This window comes from Ipomoea nil, unplaced genomic scaffold, assembly GCF_001879475.1.
Source record: "Ipomoea nil cultivar Tokyo-kokei standard unplaced genomic scaffold, Asagao_1.1 scaffold2826, whole genome shotgun sequence".
Taxonomy (NCBI): domain Eukaryota; kingdom Viridiplantae; phylum Streptophyta; class Magnoliopsida; order Solanales; family Convolvulaceae; genus Ipomoea; species Ipomoea nil.
The window spans coordinates 2,057,503-2,074,434 of NW_017619254.1; the positions used below are offsets into that span (position 1 = coordinate 2,057,503).

General features: G+C 36.0%; 3 protein-coding genes across 3 annotated transcripts; 2 read left to right on the forward strand and 1 right to left on the reverse strand.

Moving 5' to 3' along the window:
- The first annotated feature begins 64 nt into the window (after positions 1 to 64).
- LOC109158884 lies at positions 65 to 1,099 on the forward strand. The gene is made up of 3 exons (XM_019306777.1): positions 65 to 372; positions 466 to 510; positions 687 to 1,099. The coding sequence occupies exons 1-3, from the start codon at positions 120 to 122 to the stop codon at positions 812 to 814; spliced, it is 426 nt and encodes a 141-aa protein (XP_019162322.1). The 5' UTR covers positions 65 to 119; the 3' UTR covers positions 815 to 1,099.
- Positions 1,100 to 8,039: 6,940 nt separating this feature from the next.
- LOC109159303 (berberine bridge enzyme-like 15) lies at positions 8,040 to 9,772 on the forward strand. Its single transcript, XM_019307414.1, has one exon. It carries the CDS (start codon positions 8,040 to 8,042, stop codon positions 9,636 to 9,638), a length of 1,599 nt encoding a protein of 532 aa, XP_019162959.1. The 3' UTR covers positions 9,639 to 9,772.
- Positions 9,773 to 12,689: 2,917 nt separating this feature from the next.
- LOC109159302 (tetrahydrocannabinolic acid synthase-like) lies at positions 12,690 to 14,347 on the reverse strand. Its single transcript, XM_019307412.1, has one exon. It carries the CDS (start codon positions 14,323 to 14,325, stop codon positions 12,718 to 12,720), a length of 1,608 nt encoding a protein of 535 aa, XP_019162957.1. The 5' UTR covers positions 14,326 to 14,347; the 3' UTR covers positions 12,690 to 12,717.
- Positions 14,348 to 16,932: the final 2,585 nt, after the last annotated feature.

The following is a 16,932-nucleotide window of genomic DNA, read 5'->3' on the forward strand; positions in this document are numbered from 1 at the left end:
TTTTTAAAAATTTGTAATGCTCCCCTATTAAATCCCAAGCTTTACAGATTCAAATACTCAACAATCATCATTCTCGCACTCATTCCATTCCTTCAAGCTCTCTCTTCCTCCTCCCAACAATGCAGCGCCAATCACTGGGCTCGCCAGGATCCAAGCACCTCCTCGTTCAAGGAGGCCGCGATGACGTCGCCTCCGCCACCGTCACGGCGGCGGATTCCACCGTTTCACTCCCGGTTAACTATGCCGAAGACGAAGAGCGCAAGTCGGTGAAGTATCTCAGCAAATCCGAGAACTACGTTCATCTCATCCCCGTCCTGACTATCCTTTGCTTCCTCATCCTCTACCTCTCGTCTCACAATCCTTCTGACAAAGGTAATGCAAAACTGTCGCCGTAACTTCAATTTTTCACTTTTCCGGAAAGTTACGTTAATGAACATTTACTGAGTAGTGTGGATCATGTTTCAGACTTGGCTCAGTTCAGTGGATCCAAGGCATTTTCTAAGCCTATAGGTAAAGTGCGCGCAAATTATTGCTCTCTGCTTGAAGCTTCATTCTCGTTTTTTGTCTGATTCATTCACTAAATTTGCAGCTTACAAGTTCGATTTCAAATTTCTATTTCAAATTTATGAGCAATATAATACTCACTGATTTTTATTCCGGTTTGTGGATACTGATGAATCAATCAGGAAACATTGACAATTTCCAGAAAGATGTAGATGTCAAGCGAGGCGATATTTTGGCCATTCGAAGCTTGAGGAACCTGCGGGAGGCTAAGAAGAAGTATAGATTTAACCGGAAAATGGCTGAATTTTAAGCCGTAGTATCTATGTGTGTGTGTAACTGTGTATGGAGTCGCCGGTTTTCGTCGGTGGAGCGAGCCACGTGCGGTCCCCGTTATATCTGCCATTTTTTACTGTTTTTACCATGCCTGTATTATTATTACTCGTACGGAGAGTTATTTTTGTCTCGTTGTGTGTGACAGTCAAATTCCCCACAGCTATTATTACTAAAAGGAGATAAAATTTTAAAAGTTGCCATTAAATGGTAGTACGGATTCATATGAATTTTTAAAGTATAGCAACAACATTCAACTTTTGAATTGTGAGAGTTGGCTCTGTTATCCATTTTAAATATATTTCCTTTGCTCGAAACAAAGATAGATATTGAATCCATTGTTCAACTAATATGGAAATTTGCGTTTTTTGATTAGCCTAGCGGCCCTACCGTAATTAAATGTGACAAACGTGAAGGGTAATAATGGGAAGCAAATTAAAGCAGCTGAGGACTGAGGGAGAATAATATTGTACCGCGGTTACAAAGTAAACAGCGAATCTAATATTATAGCAGTGAATAATTGCCAGATTTTGAAAGTACACTCCAGCACCAATGTCATTGGCACCGTCAATTTTAAAACGCTCATCTATTCTTTTCTCTCTTTCCACCAAGAGATCACACATTCTTATTTGAAAAACACAACCTCACAAAGTTAGTTATCTCATATAGTTATGCCAGGTTCAAGTATAGGACGGTGAATAAACTATATGGTAATTTATTATATACTCAATCTCTAATCCTTAATACATAAAGCTTTAGTGTAGTTTGGGAGGTCACAACCCTCTTGAACGATCTAGATGTATTAGAGATGTATTCAACCTCCAAAAGTATCTGTCCATTTTTTTTAAGAACAAACATGTTTAGATGATTGGATTAGGAGACTCATGTTGTGGTTACCGCTAGTAAGGGTATATGCTATTTGCCCATTGTTATGTTAGGTTGATTATGCTACGTGTTTATATTGAGTTGACTCGAACATATAGTATTCAATATTATTGAATTAACTATACCATATAAAATTTCTAAATATAACATATTAAACATTTAATCTTAGAAAATGTCTTCTTAAGGGCTAAGACTCGTAACCCATTTTTAACTCAATCGTCGTAACTTTAACCATTTAAGATTTTTTAATCTTTTTAATCTTTGTTATTTAATCCTAATTCACAGAACAATTTTTCTGCTATAATTAAGAAATGAAGAATATGAAATCATCTTGAGTGCTCCACCAATCAGCTAACAATAAACTAGTAAACTATGTTATATTAAATAGACTGATCTTAAATTATATTATCATGAGATACTTAGCCCATAAGGACACGCTTGCAAATTTCATTGGGCAGTCGCTCTGTTTGTTCGAAATAGACAATGCAAAAACGTGCTATAACTCAACAAATATATTTTTTTTTTTTGAAAGAACTCAAGAAAAGATTTAATTTTTCAATTAATCTCATATCTCTTCCTAGTCTGATCTTATTTTATTTTTAATGATTCCAATTTCCACAAAAGCTTTTATTTATATAATATATTTAAAGAGAAAATTTCAATTTTGGTCCACTGACTATTGGGGTTGTGTTAATTGCAACACTCGACTTTCAAAAATGTTATTTTAGTACCTTGACTATGCAATTTCTATCAATTTTGGTCAATCCGGCCAAATTGCCGGCCAAATCTGACTGGAAAATTTTAAGTCAAACATTTGTATTGAATTGGAAGGGGTAAAATAGTCTTTTCCTATTCCTTCTAATTTGGGAAAAGGAATTGGAAGAAGAAGGTCGACGGCAAGCAGAAGAAGGCCGACGGCGGCAAGAATTGAAAATAGTCTTTTCCTATTCCTTCTGATTTGGGAAAACGAATTGGAAGAAGAAGGCCGACAACAATCAACACACATTATAGCCTCCCAAAATCAAGACAGGCCAACATACTTACGGCGGAGAATCTGTGTTTTCAGAAGAAGGTTTTGGAGAGATCCGGGCTGGGACAGAAGACATATTTTCCAGAATCTATCCTGGGTGTTCCTGCGAAGCCTTGTGTGGAGGAGGCGAGGAGGGAGGCTGGGATGGTGATCTTCGGGTGCATTGATGAGGTGTTGGAGAAGAGTGGGGTGAGAGCCAAGGAGATTGGGATTGTTGTGGTGAATTCCAGCTTTCTTTGGGCCGACGCCGTCGCTGTCTGCCATGGTTGTTAACCATTACAAGCTTGTGGGCAGTGTTAAGAGCTACAACCTGGGTACTTTAGGTAAAATCTCACCGGAAATGGAGTTGCTCGCTGGGGAAGAAAGGAAGAAAGTAAAATGACCAAAAAACTCTCATTATTTGACCTATTAAAATTTTCTGGTCAGATTTGGCTGGTAATTTGGCCGGAGTGACCAAAATTGATAGAAATTGCATAGTCAAGGTACTAAAATAACATTTTTGAAAATCGAGTGTTGCAATTAACACAACCCCAATAGTCAGTGGATCAAAATTGAAATTTTCTCTATATTAAATAATTAAAATTGTATTGTAATATATATAAAATCATCATGTAATTAGTTGATATAACCACAAATCCAATTCTTTTTTTTTAATAAAACCACAAATCCAATCCTAATTATAGTCCACGACAGAGCCAAAGGTGCCCGAGCCATGAAGGAGCTTTCGTGGAAACCAGTTTCATGGTCCAAACCTCCGAATGGTTTTGTAAAAATAAACATTGACGGGGCTGTGAATCAGGATGGAAATAGAGCTGGAGGTGGAGGAGTTATCCGAGATGATATGGGTAACTGGGTGCAGGGATTTGCTTACAACATAGGTAGCTGCTCCCCATTGGAGGCGTAAGCATGGTCTCTCCTCAAAGGAATTCAGCTTGCAACGTACATGGACTGTAAAAAAGGTGATCTTCGAAACAGATGCAATAGAGTTGCTTAGCCTAATCAACGGCACTGCACCACCTTCTTCAGTAGCCCACAATATTCTTATTGCTTGTAAGAAAGAATTGCGCACTCTGGAGTCCTGGACAGTCCAAGGGATCTGTCGAGAACAAAATGGAGCAGCTGATTTCATGGCTAAAATGGCTAAAGGACTCTCAAGAGGTCTCCACTTGTTCATGTCTCCACCCTTTGGCATTGCTTACATCCTTGAGGACGATAATGAGGGCTGGCCGTACTGGAGGCTTTTAAGTTTAGCTTAACCTTGTGCACTTTCTTTCAGTTTTCTCACTTGTAGTTCTGTTTTTCTCTGGGTTTCCCCCTCCTTATAAATATAAAAAATTATAGTCCACGACCATAAAGTTTACGTACCAAAGCAAATCATTATATATTTAAATTCTCAAAATAAATAATTTACCAACATGGATTTTTAAAAAAATAGAAAATAAAATCCAAGAAAATGTGAAGTATTCCGCGAAATGATATGATTACAAGTATGAAACTATATGAAAGAAAGCATGCGCTGAGGAAAACCTTTATAGTGGGGCATGACTACTAATTCTATGATTTTGATTATATATACCTACTTTTTGAGATGACTTACTATATATACAAAGAGTTAATGAAAGATTTGGTCCCTTGACTATAGTGAAATTATTGATTTGATCTTCGATTATTATTTTTATTAAATTAAGTCCTCAAATTTGAAAATTTTATCTAATTTTATCCTCCTACTGCTCAACTATCATTCTACGGCTCAAATTGATAAGAGAACGAAATTGGATAAGTTTTATTCTTGCAATGAACATTAGATTGGGGGCTTGAATTGTTGGAGAAATAGTATAATATGGCATTGTAAGAGGCTATTTTGTAGTATAAATATCTCTCTCTCTCTCTCTCTCTCTCTCTCACACACACACACACACACACACACACACACACACACACACACACACACACACACACACACATATATATATATATATAAATATATGAGGTCCACTTATGATTTGGGTCGAGTAACGTGAATTCAGGTTCTTCGTAGTAAGACGAAGAGATTTATATATTGTGCGCTCAAAACGAATAATAAGTGAATGTGAAATTGATTCTTAAAGTAGGTCCATTTGAGATGAAAATAGATGTGGAAAATGCTTGTAAAAAGCACTTGTCCCACTCCCACATTGGAAAAAGAATGAAATTTGCAACACTATATATACAAGAGCCTTTTAGAATGATATTGAATTGTATAGCATAGAAGCTCCCTTTTGCGCGCAAGTGGTGTGTAAATCAAATCCGAAAATGAGCTTGGAGTAAACCTAAGCTACAACAACGCTTGGAAGGATTGTTTCGCTCGACTCCAACTAAACACTTACCTTTCGTTTCTTGTGCTTGTTATTTTCTAGAAATAATCTTTTCGTAGGATTGTATTCCTATCATGAATTTGACTTGAATTCCTTGTACGCAAAATTGTACGGTTTGATTTAAGTATTTGTGTTCATTGGGTTCAAAAAATCAACTATGTTAGGAATAAGTGTACTTAGATTTTGATGATACCAATCTTGCTAGGATTGTAGACCCCTCTTTTTGCTTTTCTTATGTTGGAACTTTCATGTTAAACGAAAGTTGTACTAACTCACCATGTGATTCGTACTATGTTATATCTACACGAATCTGAGTTATGTTTAGTGCATTAGGTCTACTTGAAGAAGTGAAGATCAAGAGAAGGACGAGAGTAAAACTTATTAGACCGAAAGTTGGAAGGGTCTAACTCTCGTATAACCATCAAATGATAAGGAAGATCATTTGACTGAAAGGGAAAACGAAAGATGAGGGCAATCTTTCGTGTGACTTTCCCGAGACCATAAGTCTAAGTCAAACTTAAAAGGACAATTCTTATAAATGAGACAAGAATAATGTTGTCTAGGTCTAAACGCTGGACAATCATCCTAGACAAAAAGAGTCATAGGAATGATATTCATCAACACCAATGAGCATTAAAACTATCAACCGAACAACAACAATCACTTTCATACCCATTCCCATGGACAAAACCCACCAACCAAACACACCCTAAATATTAACTCACAGACTTCAAGTTTTAACAACTACTGACATTAAGCACAAACTCACGCACATTAAGTACAAAACTCACGCACATTAAGCATAACCTCACGCACATTAAGCTCAAACCCCACGCATTTTAAGTATTAACTCACAAACCTTAAGTTTCAACAACTACTGACATTAATCATTAACCTCACACACATTAAGCACAAACCCTACGCACATTAAGCACAAACTCCACTCACATTAAGAACAAATTTCACGCACCTTAAGCACAAAGGTCCACACTTTAAGTTTTAACAATTACTCACGTTAAGCACAACCCCACGCACATTAAGCACAAAACTCACGCACCTTACGCACAAACCTCACGCATCTTATATACAAAACTCACGCACATTAATCACAGATTCGCTCACCTTAATTTTGACCTAGATGCAAAAATTACAAAATTTCCACCGTTTTTTTTTTTTTTTTTAATAATTTTGACAATTCTGAACGTTGATTTAAGCCACATGAATGGCCTAGATTAAACCGCACAATCGCACATGGTCACCCTAACCGCACGAGAACCTAATTATATATATATATATATATATATATATATATATATATATATATAATCATATTATTTTTAAAAATATATGATTGAGCGACATTGACTTATATATTTAAATATATGCAATTATATTTGAATTGAGGGTATGAATAAGAATACATATATTGTCTTGATTTGGATTAAATACATACTAAGATTTAAGATTAATTTGAAAGGGTCAAAATTACATCATTTGAAAAAGTCGAAGCTGCAATTCTGCAAATGATATCGAATGATCTAAGCACAAAGAGGCAGGCAGATAAAATTGTGATTACATTAGATATATAATATAATATAATAACATTTTGAATGATTCAACATGGATTTTTTTTTTTTCGAGTACATTCAACATGGAATTTAATTGCATTTAAGTTATTGGTGTTTTGGTCAGAAATTGCCTGTAAACTGTAAACCACTCAACCGAGTGGAAGAATCCAAGAAATAATAAAATATAAATATTTGTAGTTGAATTATTGCCGGCCTTGAGACTTGAGTGGCTTCATTTGGCCATGATTACTATACATATATGTATGCGTGACTTTGAAAATGTGTCCATTTATTTGTAATTATTGGATATAAGTCATACGAGCAAAATTTTCCATTAATTTTTTTCTATATAACTTAATAATGAATCATTTAGGGTTGGATATTCAACACGTACCATTTATTAGTGGAAGAATATTAAACTTGTACAAGCCGGCCTTGCACTATTAACAAAGTTTAATGAAATTAAATAAAATAATCTGTAAAATAAATTTATGCGAAATGGTAATATATAAGTAAGTTAAATGGCCTTCAAAATAAAAAATAAGTTAAATGATGAAAAAAACAACTGAATTTGAAATTTCAAGCTTATAGTATTGGACTATCAGTTTTAAAATGAATAGAAAAAAGTGTTAAATAAACACTTAATTAAATTTTATTAAAAAAAAATTAGTCACCTGAACTTTAAATAGTTACAATTAAGCACATCAACTTATCATTTTTAGGTTTTTGAATCCAATAACTGATTATCCACTAGTATTAAAGCGGTTTCGGCGATCGAAATCGACAACTAGCGTGTTAAATGGTAGTCGATCGTCTTCTTTAGTGACAAAGGCGACTAGTGACCGTTCAACGGTCACCGATTGTTTAAACTCTAATTACTTGTGGATAATAGACTATTGAGTTCAGATACACAAAAATAACAGATATGTTTAGTTATAACATAACTTTTTAAATTCAACTACCTAATTGTTTTTGGCAAAAACTTGTGTGAGATTGTATCAATTATAAGTATTACATTTTTTTTAGTATAAGTATTACATTTTCATTTTGACCTGACTCGACTCAAGGAAAAAGATCAATGAGACGGTTTCACATGAGAGTTACTCATTGTTTTTGGTATAGAAGTTTAAGGGTTGACTATTTTTCCAAAATAAATTTATAAATAAAATTTAGTAGAGTTACGTTAAGTTGCATATAAGTTATACTCAAGCTCAGTCTTCTTTTTTTTTTTTTTTTTTTTTTTTTTTTTTTTTTTTTTAGTTTAATAATAAATGGCGTCTATAGTCTAACATATAAAATCTTCATAGTCAACGCCTCCCACCTATAAATTGTCCATCACTAAATCATTATATTCAATCAAGAAAGAAAATGATGAAAGGCTCAAAGTGTTCTTACCTTCTAGCATTAATTTCCATTTTTTCCTTAATTTCTTTCCCAGCCTCCATTCATGCAAGTCCTCATGATTTTCTCTATTGTCTTTCCAGCAAGCTGAGAAATGCCACCTCTCAGGTTGTCTACACTCCGAACAACCCTTCATTCTTGCCCATCCTCAATTTCTCCGCCCAGAATTTCCGGTTCACGACGCCGGAAACCCCAAAACCGGTAGTCATCATCACACCTTTACGTGAATCCCACGTCCAAGCCGCCGTGATTTGCAGCCGGAAGTATAACATTCAGCTGAGGGCCCGAAGCGGCGGCCATGATTTCGAGGGGCTTTCGTATGTTTCCAGCCTCCCGTTTGCCGTTCTTGACTTGATCAAGTTCCGGTCGATCGACGTTAACGTTGAGAAGAAGTGGGCGTGGGTCCAAACCGGAGCACAGCTAGGTGAAGTGTACTATGCCATTGCTAATAAGAGCAACACTTTGGGTTTTCCGGCCGGGTTTTGTCCCACGGTGGGCACCGGCGGCCATATCAGCGGCGGCGGGTACGGGGCGATGGTGCGAAAATATGGATTGGCGGCGGACCACGTCATCGACGCCCGAATCGTGGACGTTAACGGGCGAATCTTAAACCGGAAATCCATGGGGGAGGATCTCTTCTGGGCTATCAGAGGCGGCGGCGGCGCAAACTTCGGCGTGATACTCGCCTGGAAACTGGAACTTGTTCCCGTGCCTGAAACCGTCACGGTATTCACCATTCCCAGAACGCTGGAACAAAACTTAACTAATCTAATCTATAAATGGCAGCTTTTCGCCAACAAGGCCGACAAAAACCTCCTCATCAGAATCTTGATCGGAAACGCGAACAACACGAATCAAACGGGGAGAACAGTACGGGGTTTGTTCAGTGCACTATACCTCGGAAGATCCGAAACCTTGCTAGCCACGATGCAGAAAGGGTTTCCAGAATTAGGCGTGACGAAATCCGACTTAACGGAGATGAGTTGGATAAAGTCGGTGGCGTATCACTACGATAACGGCCCCGTCGAGAGCCTACTCAACCGGTCATACCAGTACAAACGGAGCTACAAGATCAAGGCCGACTACGCCAAACGGCCGTTTACCAAACAAGTTTTCGAAGGGATATGGAAACTGTTTAAAGAAGAGGACGACATTAATGCGCCGCAAATGCAGTTAACTCCGTACGGAGGGAGAATGGATGAGATTCCGCCGTCAGAAACGCCTTATCCACACAGGGCAGGGAACCTATTTTTCCTCGAATACAACGTTGGATGGGTCGAAGGCGGCCAAGTGGCTGCTCAGAAGCATCTGTCATGGATTCGGAAGCTTTACGCTTACTTGGCTCCCTATGTTTCGAAGAATCCCAGAGAAGCGTACGTGAATTACAGGGATCTTGACCTGGGACAAAACAATTTGGTGGGGAAAACCAGCCTGGCTCAGGCAAGTGCTTGGGGGTACAAATATTTCTTGAATAACTTCTATAGGCTTGCGAGAGTGAAGGCTTTGGTAGATCCAAATAACTTCTTTAGGGATGAACAGAGCATTCCAGTTTCATCTCCAGTTTGATAGCAGAAATTTATGTTGTTTGCATTGGAAACTCTAATCTGAGGTTAATTTGTGTTTGGATTAATTCTACCGGTAGCCTGCATGCGCCATGCTGCATGCTTATTGGTATAAAGTATCTGTCAACCTTTATCATTCGGAGTTTGATGGTGTGACCATTCATTTGAAACAGTAACCAAGTTGTTATCACAGTACATAATTGTTTAACTAGTATTACAAATGAAATTAATTAGTATTTATTACATGTGAATTTTATTGTCCAACATAGCATGTTATCAGAATTTTCATCCAATATTATATTACCTATTTACTGTCCATTATTTATCTCTAATGTTTAGAAGTTGTGAGTTTTTTTTTTACAAAATATCAACCAATATTTATGTTGTGTGTTGATAAGTGTTGAGCATATAGTTATTAATGTGCAATCCAACTATCAGCTTAGACTTTTAGTTGAGATGGAGTACATGTTTCAATTTGGTATCAGAGCCACCACAAGCGACTACGGTACATGTGTTGCTTGGAACCCACCGCACATGTGAGGAGGCGTGTTGAGCATATAGCCATTAATGTGCAATCCAACCACTTTGGATTGGATTAAAGTAGATTCAGATCGGAATCTTCGTATTAAGATGAAGAAATTGATATATTGTACGTTCAAAATGGATAATAGGTGAATGAGAAATTGATTATCAAAATAGACATATTTGAGTTGAAAAATAGGGGTGAAAATGCTTGTAAAAAGCAGTTGTCCCACTCACACATTGAAAAGGGAAAAGGATTTGTTAATTATATTGCACCACTATATATATATATATATATATATATATATATATATATATATATATAATAGTCTGTTAGACGGATGTTGAATTGTATAACATAGAACCTCTTTCACGGGTAGCGAGTGTAAATCAAATCCCAAAATGAGCCAGGTTAATACTCTTTGGTATGTATTAATTAAATATGTATTAGTTTTATCTAGAACCTCCGAGTATTTCGCTCAACTCCAACTATATACAAGTATAATCATTTGATTTTCAAAAATATATAATTGAGTGACATTGACTTATAAATTTAAATATATGCAATTATTTGAATTAAGGATATGAACAAGAATGCATATAGTCTTGTTTTGGAATTTGGATTAAGTAAATACTGAGATTTAAGATAATTTGAAAGGGTCAAAATTACATCCTTTGAAAAAGTCGAAGTTGCAAATGATATCGAATAATCTGAGCACAAAGAGGCAGGCAGATAAAATTGTAATTACATTAGATATAAATATATAATATAATATAATAACATTTTGAATGATTCAACATGGAATTTAATTGCATTTAGAGGTGGTGTTTTGTTCAGAAATTACCTGTAAACTGTAAACCACTAAACCGAGTGGAAGAATTCAAGAAATAATAAAATAAAAATTTTTGTAGTTGAATTACTGCCGGTCTTGAGTGGCTTCATTTGGCCATGACTTCTATATATGCATATATAGTATTTCTTGAGAAAAGTTTTTTCTAAGTCAAAGATTGCACTATTTATTTGTATTATTGGATAAGTCATACGAGCAAAATTTTTCATTATTTTTTATTTTCTATTTAACTTAATAATGTGAATCAAGTCATGCGAGCAAAATTTTCCAATAATTTATTTTCTATATAACTTAATAATGCGAATCATTTAGACGAAGTTTGGTAGTCAGAAATTTTTTAATTTTTTTAAGAATTTAAAAAGTAGAAAAATTATTCATCTTGATCTTACATGTCTCAAGGATAAAAATGACAATTTCACAAGAGAGTTATTCATTGTTTTTTGATATAGAAGTTTAAGGTCGATTTGACTATTTTTTTTCAAAATAAATTTATAAATAAAATTTAGTAGAGTTTAAGCATATAAGTTTACTCAAGCTAATTAATTCTTTTTTTTTTTGTTTAATAAAAATGGAGTCTATAGTCTAACATATAAAATCTTCATAGTCAACACCTCCCACCTAAAATGGTGTGAGATAAGAGTCGTTGATCTAATCTAGATTAACGGCTCAAAATGAAGAAAAATTAAAAATAAAAAATGCGCTTATTGACTATATGAATGCGAATTGAATGATAAGTGCCTCGAACTGATGCATCTTAAGTTTGAAACTTATGCACCTTAAGCTTGAAACTGGTCCAGACTACTTATATATATTAATTAGCATTATTGCATCAAGAAGTTGAAGTAGGTGAAATAACTTTGATTTTTAACTATGATGTTATTGCATGTGTGAAATATAATTTTAAACAAAGAAATTTAATTTTATATATATATATATATATATATATATATATAACAATCACAATAATAATAATAATTATTATTATTCTAGGCCTAGCCTAGGACCGGCCCACAAGAAGCATAAGTCTAGGCTCAAAACTAGTTCGAAGTAGGCCCGGCACGAGATCGATCTAAATAATTCAAGACTGATTTTAGTCCGTGGTAGCTTATGTAAGTTATCATATTGTAACGTTTACGAGTGTCTAATAGTTAACATACAATGTACAAATTCTTTATTCCAACATTTGAACACATGATGTTTTGGTTACGTGACTTCGTGGAGATAAAATCCCTTAGTTTGAGAGGAAAGTTTGTGGAGATTGGATATGTTTTACCAACACATAAGTGTGACTCATATATTTTTGGGTTTTTTAGAATAAGTAATTTGAGAGGAAAGTTTAACAGGAGATAAAGTGATGGGTGTGGTTGGAAGGCAACATTTGACTATTTGAGATGGTGCGATCAGTGGAGGTTGGTGAAGTTGGCGTCATGGCGGCATGATTTCTAGCCATTGATAATCTTTTCATCTACTGATATCAAATGAAAATAAAAAACTTTATTATTAATCAATTCAAATTACAAAGTACACGAATGAAGAGATCAGATACCCTAGTCATATGAATGATAAATGATAAAAGAAAAATCTAATAACAATAATAGAAAGATGGGTGAGGGAAACAAAATTTTATTGTAAGTACCTAGAATGCAGATCAGAGTAGTAATACAACAACGAATTGAACATAAATGTTGTGCCGGCCGGCAATGAATTGGATCAAAGTGGAGATGGAAGTGGAATAATGCTCTGTTCATGCCTGAAGAAGTTATCTGGATCTACCAAAGCCTTCACTTTGGCAAGCCTATAGAAGTTATTCATGAAATATTTATAACCCCAAGAACTTGCCTGAGCCAGGCTGGTTGTCCCGACCAAATTGTTTTGTCCCAGGTCAAGATCCCTGTAATTCACGTACGATTCTCTGGGATTGTTGGAAACATAGGGAGCCAAGTAAGCGTAAAGCTTCCGAATCCATGACAGATGCTTCTGAGCGGCCATTTCGCCGGTTTCGTCCCATCCAACGGTGTATTCGAGGAAAAATAGGTTCCCTGCCCTGTGTGGATAAGGTGTTTCTGACGGCGGAATCTCGTCCATTATCCCTCCGTACGGAGTTAACTGCATTTGCGGCCCGTTGACGTCTTCTTCTTTAAACAGTTCAATTATCCCTTGGAAAACTTGGTGGTTTAAGGGGCGTTTGACGTAGTCGGACTTGATCTTGTAGCTCCGTTTGAGCGGGAAGGAGCGGTTGAGTAGACTGCCGACGGGGAAGTGATAGAGTACGGAGTTGATCCAACTCATCTCCGTTAAGTCGGATTTTGTCACGCCTAATTCTGGAAATCCTTTCTGCATCATAGGTAGCAAGGTTTCGGAGCTTCCGAGGTATAGTGCACTGAACAAACCCTGTACTGTTCTCCCATTGGTAGTGTTGGTGTTTTGTAGGAAGATTCTGAGGAAGAGGTTTTTGTCGGCCTTGTTGCCGAAAACCTGCCATTTATGGATCAGGTTGGTTAAGTTTTGTTCCTCGGTTCTGTTAATGGTGAATACCGTGACGATTTCGGGCACGGGAACCAGTTCCAGTTTCCAGGCGAGTATGACGCCGAAGCTAGCGCCGCCGCCGCCCCTGATAGCCCAGAAGAGATCCTCCCCCATGGATTTCCGGTCCAGGATTCGCCCCTTAACATCCATGATTCGGGCGTCAATCACGTGGTCCGCCGCCATCCCATATTTCCGTATCATCGCCCCGTACCCGCCGCCGCTGATGTGGCCACCCGAGCCTACCGTGGGACAAAACCCCGCCGGAAAAGCTAAAGTGTCGCTCTTATTAGCAATGGCATAGTACACTTCACCTAGCTGGGCTCCGGTTTGGACCCACGCCCACTTCTCCCCAACGTTAACCTCGATCGACCGGAAGTTGATCAAGTCAAGAATGACAAACGGGAGGCTGGAAACATAGGAAAGGCCCTCGTAATCGTGGCCGCCGCTTCGGGTCCTCAGCTGGATGTTATACTTCCGGCAGCAAATCACTGCAGCTCGGATGTGGGATTCCCGTAAAGGTGTGATGATGGCTACAGGTTTGGGGCTTCCCGGCGCCGTGAACCGGAGATTCTGGGCGGAGAAATTCAGGATCGGCAAGAATGAGGGACTTTTCGGAGTGTAGAGTACCTGAGAGGTGGCATTATTTCTCAGCTTTCTGGAAAGACAGTACACAAAATCTTGATGATGATGAGGACTTGCAGCATGAATGCTACTGCAGGCTGCTGGGAAACAAATTAAGGAAAAAACAATGGAAATTAATGCTACAACGACAAAACACTTTGGGCTTTTCATTTATTTTCCTATCCTTAATTATCTGATGTGAGTATAATAATGATTTATCCATCCGATGGAGAATTATATTTATAGGCATCGGAGACTGTAACAATCTTTAATTTAATAATATTTTAGTGCCCTTGGAGCTGTTGACTATATATATGAACATTTATATGTTACACAATACACGTACGCGGTACGCCACTTTTATTGAATTAAGGAACAAAAAAACACAAAGACTTCGCCAGCAAATTACGTTGCTGCTTTCTACGTCAGAGAAACCTTAATTATATTACCTGTGGATAATTAACTATTAGGTCTTAATGCACAAAGATTACAAGTTGATTTGTTTAATTTCCTTAATTACAACTATTTATCTGCCAGCCGCCCTCATTGTGCTTAGATTATTACGGAGTATTAGATATCACTTCCAACTTCGACTTTTTTTCAAATTTTGTAATTTTGACCCTTTCAAATAATTATCTTAGATATTAGTATTTACTTAATTTAAAACAAGACAATGTATGCATGCTGATTCATACGAGCAATTCAAATTATTATATAATTTTCCTCAGCGCATGCTTTCTTTTAAAGTAAGTTCATACATGGAATCATATGATTTCACATAATACTTCATATATATTTTCTTGGAAATTTTTTCCAAAGAAAAAGAAAATCCATGTTGGTAAATATGTATTTTGAGAATTTAAATATATAATGATCTGCTTTGGTAAACTTTATGGTCGTGGACTATAATTACGATTAGCATTTGTGGTTATATCAACTAATATAAATACATTATCATTACACATTTAGGTTACAATGTGTGCTTCATCCAAAATACACATTTGAAAAATTTTTGTGAATTTTTCTGTAAATCAAAAGTTTAAAACACTTTATATATGATTTTGTGTGTATAGAAAATAAAATTTCTTAAACGTGAAAACAAATTATTTTAATTACATAATCCTAAACAAATTAAATAAGTTAATGAAAGATTGTGTGAGTTAACATAGGGGTGTAAATGAGCCGAGCTACTCGTGAGTCGCTCACGAGCGGCTTGGTCAAAGTTCGGCTCGAGCTCGGTCAAAATCGAGCTCGAGCCGAACTCGAGCGGCTCGTTTAATAATCGAGCTTGAGCTGAGCCTAATTATTGTAGGCTCGTGGCTCGTCGAGTCGCTCGCGAGCCTTATATAATAATAATAATAATAATAATAATAATAATAATAATAATAATAATAATAATAATAATAATAATAATAATAATAATTTCTACCCTTCTAATCTTCTATGGCTTCCCCAACTCCCCATTCCCCATGCCCTAGCTCAGGCACTCAGCCGACAGAAGACTAGACACGAAGACAGTCGAGTAGTCTCCAGTCTCTGTCAATTTACTTAGCCGACAACTACCAATTATGTATGGATAAAACAAAGTAGTTTATTTTTAATTGGAACATGAATTTAAAATCAAACAGGTCAAATTTGATGTCAAAATCAAGCCCGAACTCGAACCCAAAATCGAGCTAGAACTCGAGCTCAAGATCGAGCTGCTCGAAAATTGCCGAGCTCGAGCTCGAGCATCAATTGTTGAGCTCGATCGAGCTCGAACTCGAGCCGAGCCTTCCTTAACGAGCTCAAGCTCAAGCCAACCCAAGCTCGAGCTCGGCTCGACTCGTTTACATCCCTAAGTTAAGAATCCTGACGTTGAGGATATATAAAGATTTATTGAAAATAATATATTAAGTTAAATATAAACCAATAAATTAAAAAAGTAATTAAATTATTGAATTATTCAGTCGTCCCATATTGCATGCAAATTTACATTTTTCTAAACCCTAAAAAAACAAACAAAAAGAGAAAGAAAGAAAAATAAAAACAACACCCAATTTTTTGGTCATATCTTATCATCAAAGGAAATGCTTCAGATATCTATCACAATCAAACAATTTTTTTGTCCTTTCATGATGCATGGACTATTTTTTAAAATTATTTTTTTTTTCTTTGTTATTTGAAATGTCAATTAATGAGTAATGACAAATTGTCACATGCAACAAAAAGTCAATAAGAATATCTTATATTATTCTTCATTAAAATGAGGACTTGAATATTGACGTGATCTACATATTTTTTTCAAAAGTCTCTATTATTATTTAATGTTGTTTCAAACTAATTAGCTTCGGAAAATAATTGAAGATCAAACAGTCGTTGCACCCAAAAAAATTTCAGGTACATGTTTTTAGAATGAAATATTGAATTTATTTTTTTTCTATTTTAGTTCTTTTTAAAAATTTATATTATTTTCGACTAATTGATTATTCTGCAAAAAGTGAATTGGAATTGATATATATTTCTGTACCGAGACTTCATTATATGATTATCACTGAATAAACACTTTGAAACATTCTCTCATTTGGTATCAGTTGTGTAAGGTATTCTTTTCTCTAAATGACATCTATTAACGCGGCACTTGAAACATTATCTCATTTTATCAGTGTGTAATAGTTAGCATGCAATGTAAAAATTCTGTATTCTAACATTTGAATATACGACTTTTTTGGTTACCTGACTTCGTCCACGAATTTGGAGGCGACTTTGAATCATGATTATATTCTGTGAATATTGAAG

What these genes read in the sequence shown, in the direction of transcription:
- LOC109159303 (XM_019307414.1), top strand. Translation starts at nt 8,040, where the DNA reads ATGATGAAAGGCTCAAAGTGTTCTTACCTTCTAGCATTAATTTCCATT.
- LOC109158884 (XM_019306777.1), top strand. Translation starts at nt 120, where the DNA reads ATGCAGCGCCAATCACTGGGCTCGCCAGGATCCAAGCACCTCCTCGTT. An exon ending in TCACAATCCTTCTGACAAAG is followed by an intron (nt 373 to 465) that starts GTAATGCAAAAC and finishes ATCATGTTTCAG; the next exon opens with ACTTGGCTCAGTTCAGTGGA. An exon ending in GGCATTTTCTAAGCCTATAG is followed by an intron (nt 511 to 686) that starts GTAAAGTGCGCG and finishes TGAATCAATCAG; the next exon opens with GAAACATTGACAATTTCCAG.
- LOC109159302 (XM_019307412.1), bottom strand. Translation starts at nt 14,325, where the DNA reads ATGAAAAGCCCAAAGTGTTTTGTCGTTGTAGCATTAATTTCCATTGTT.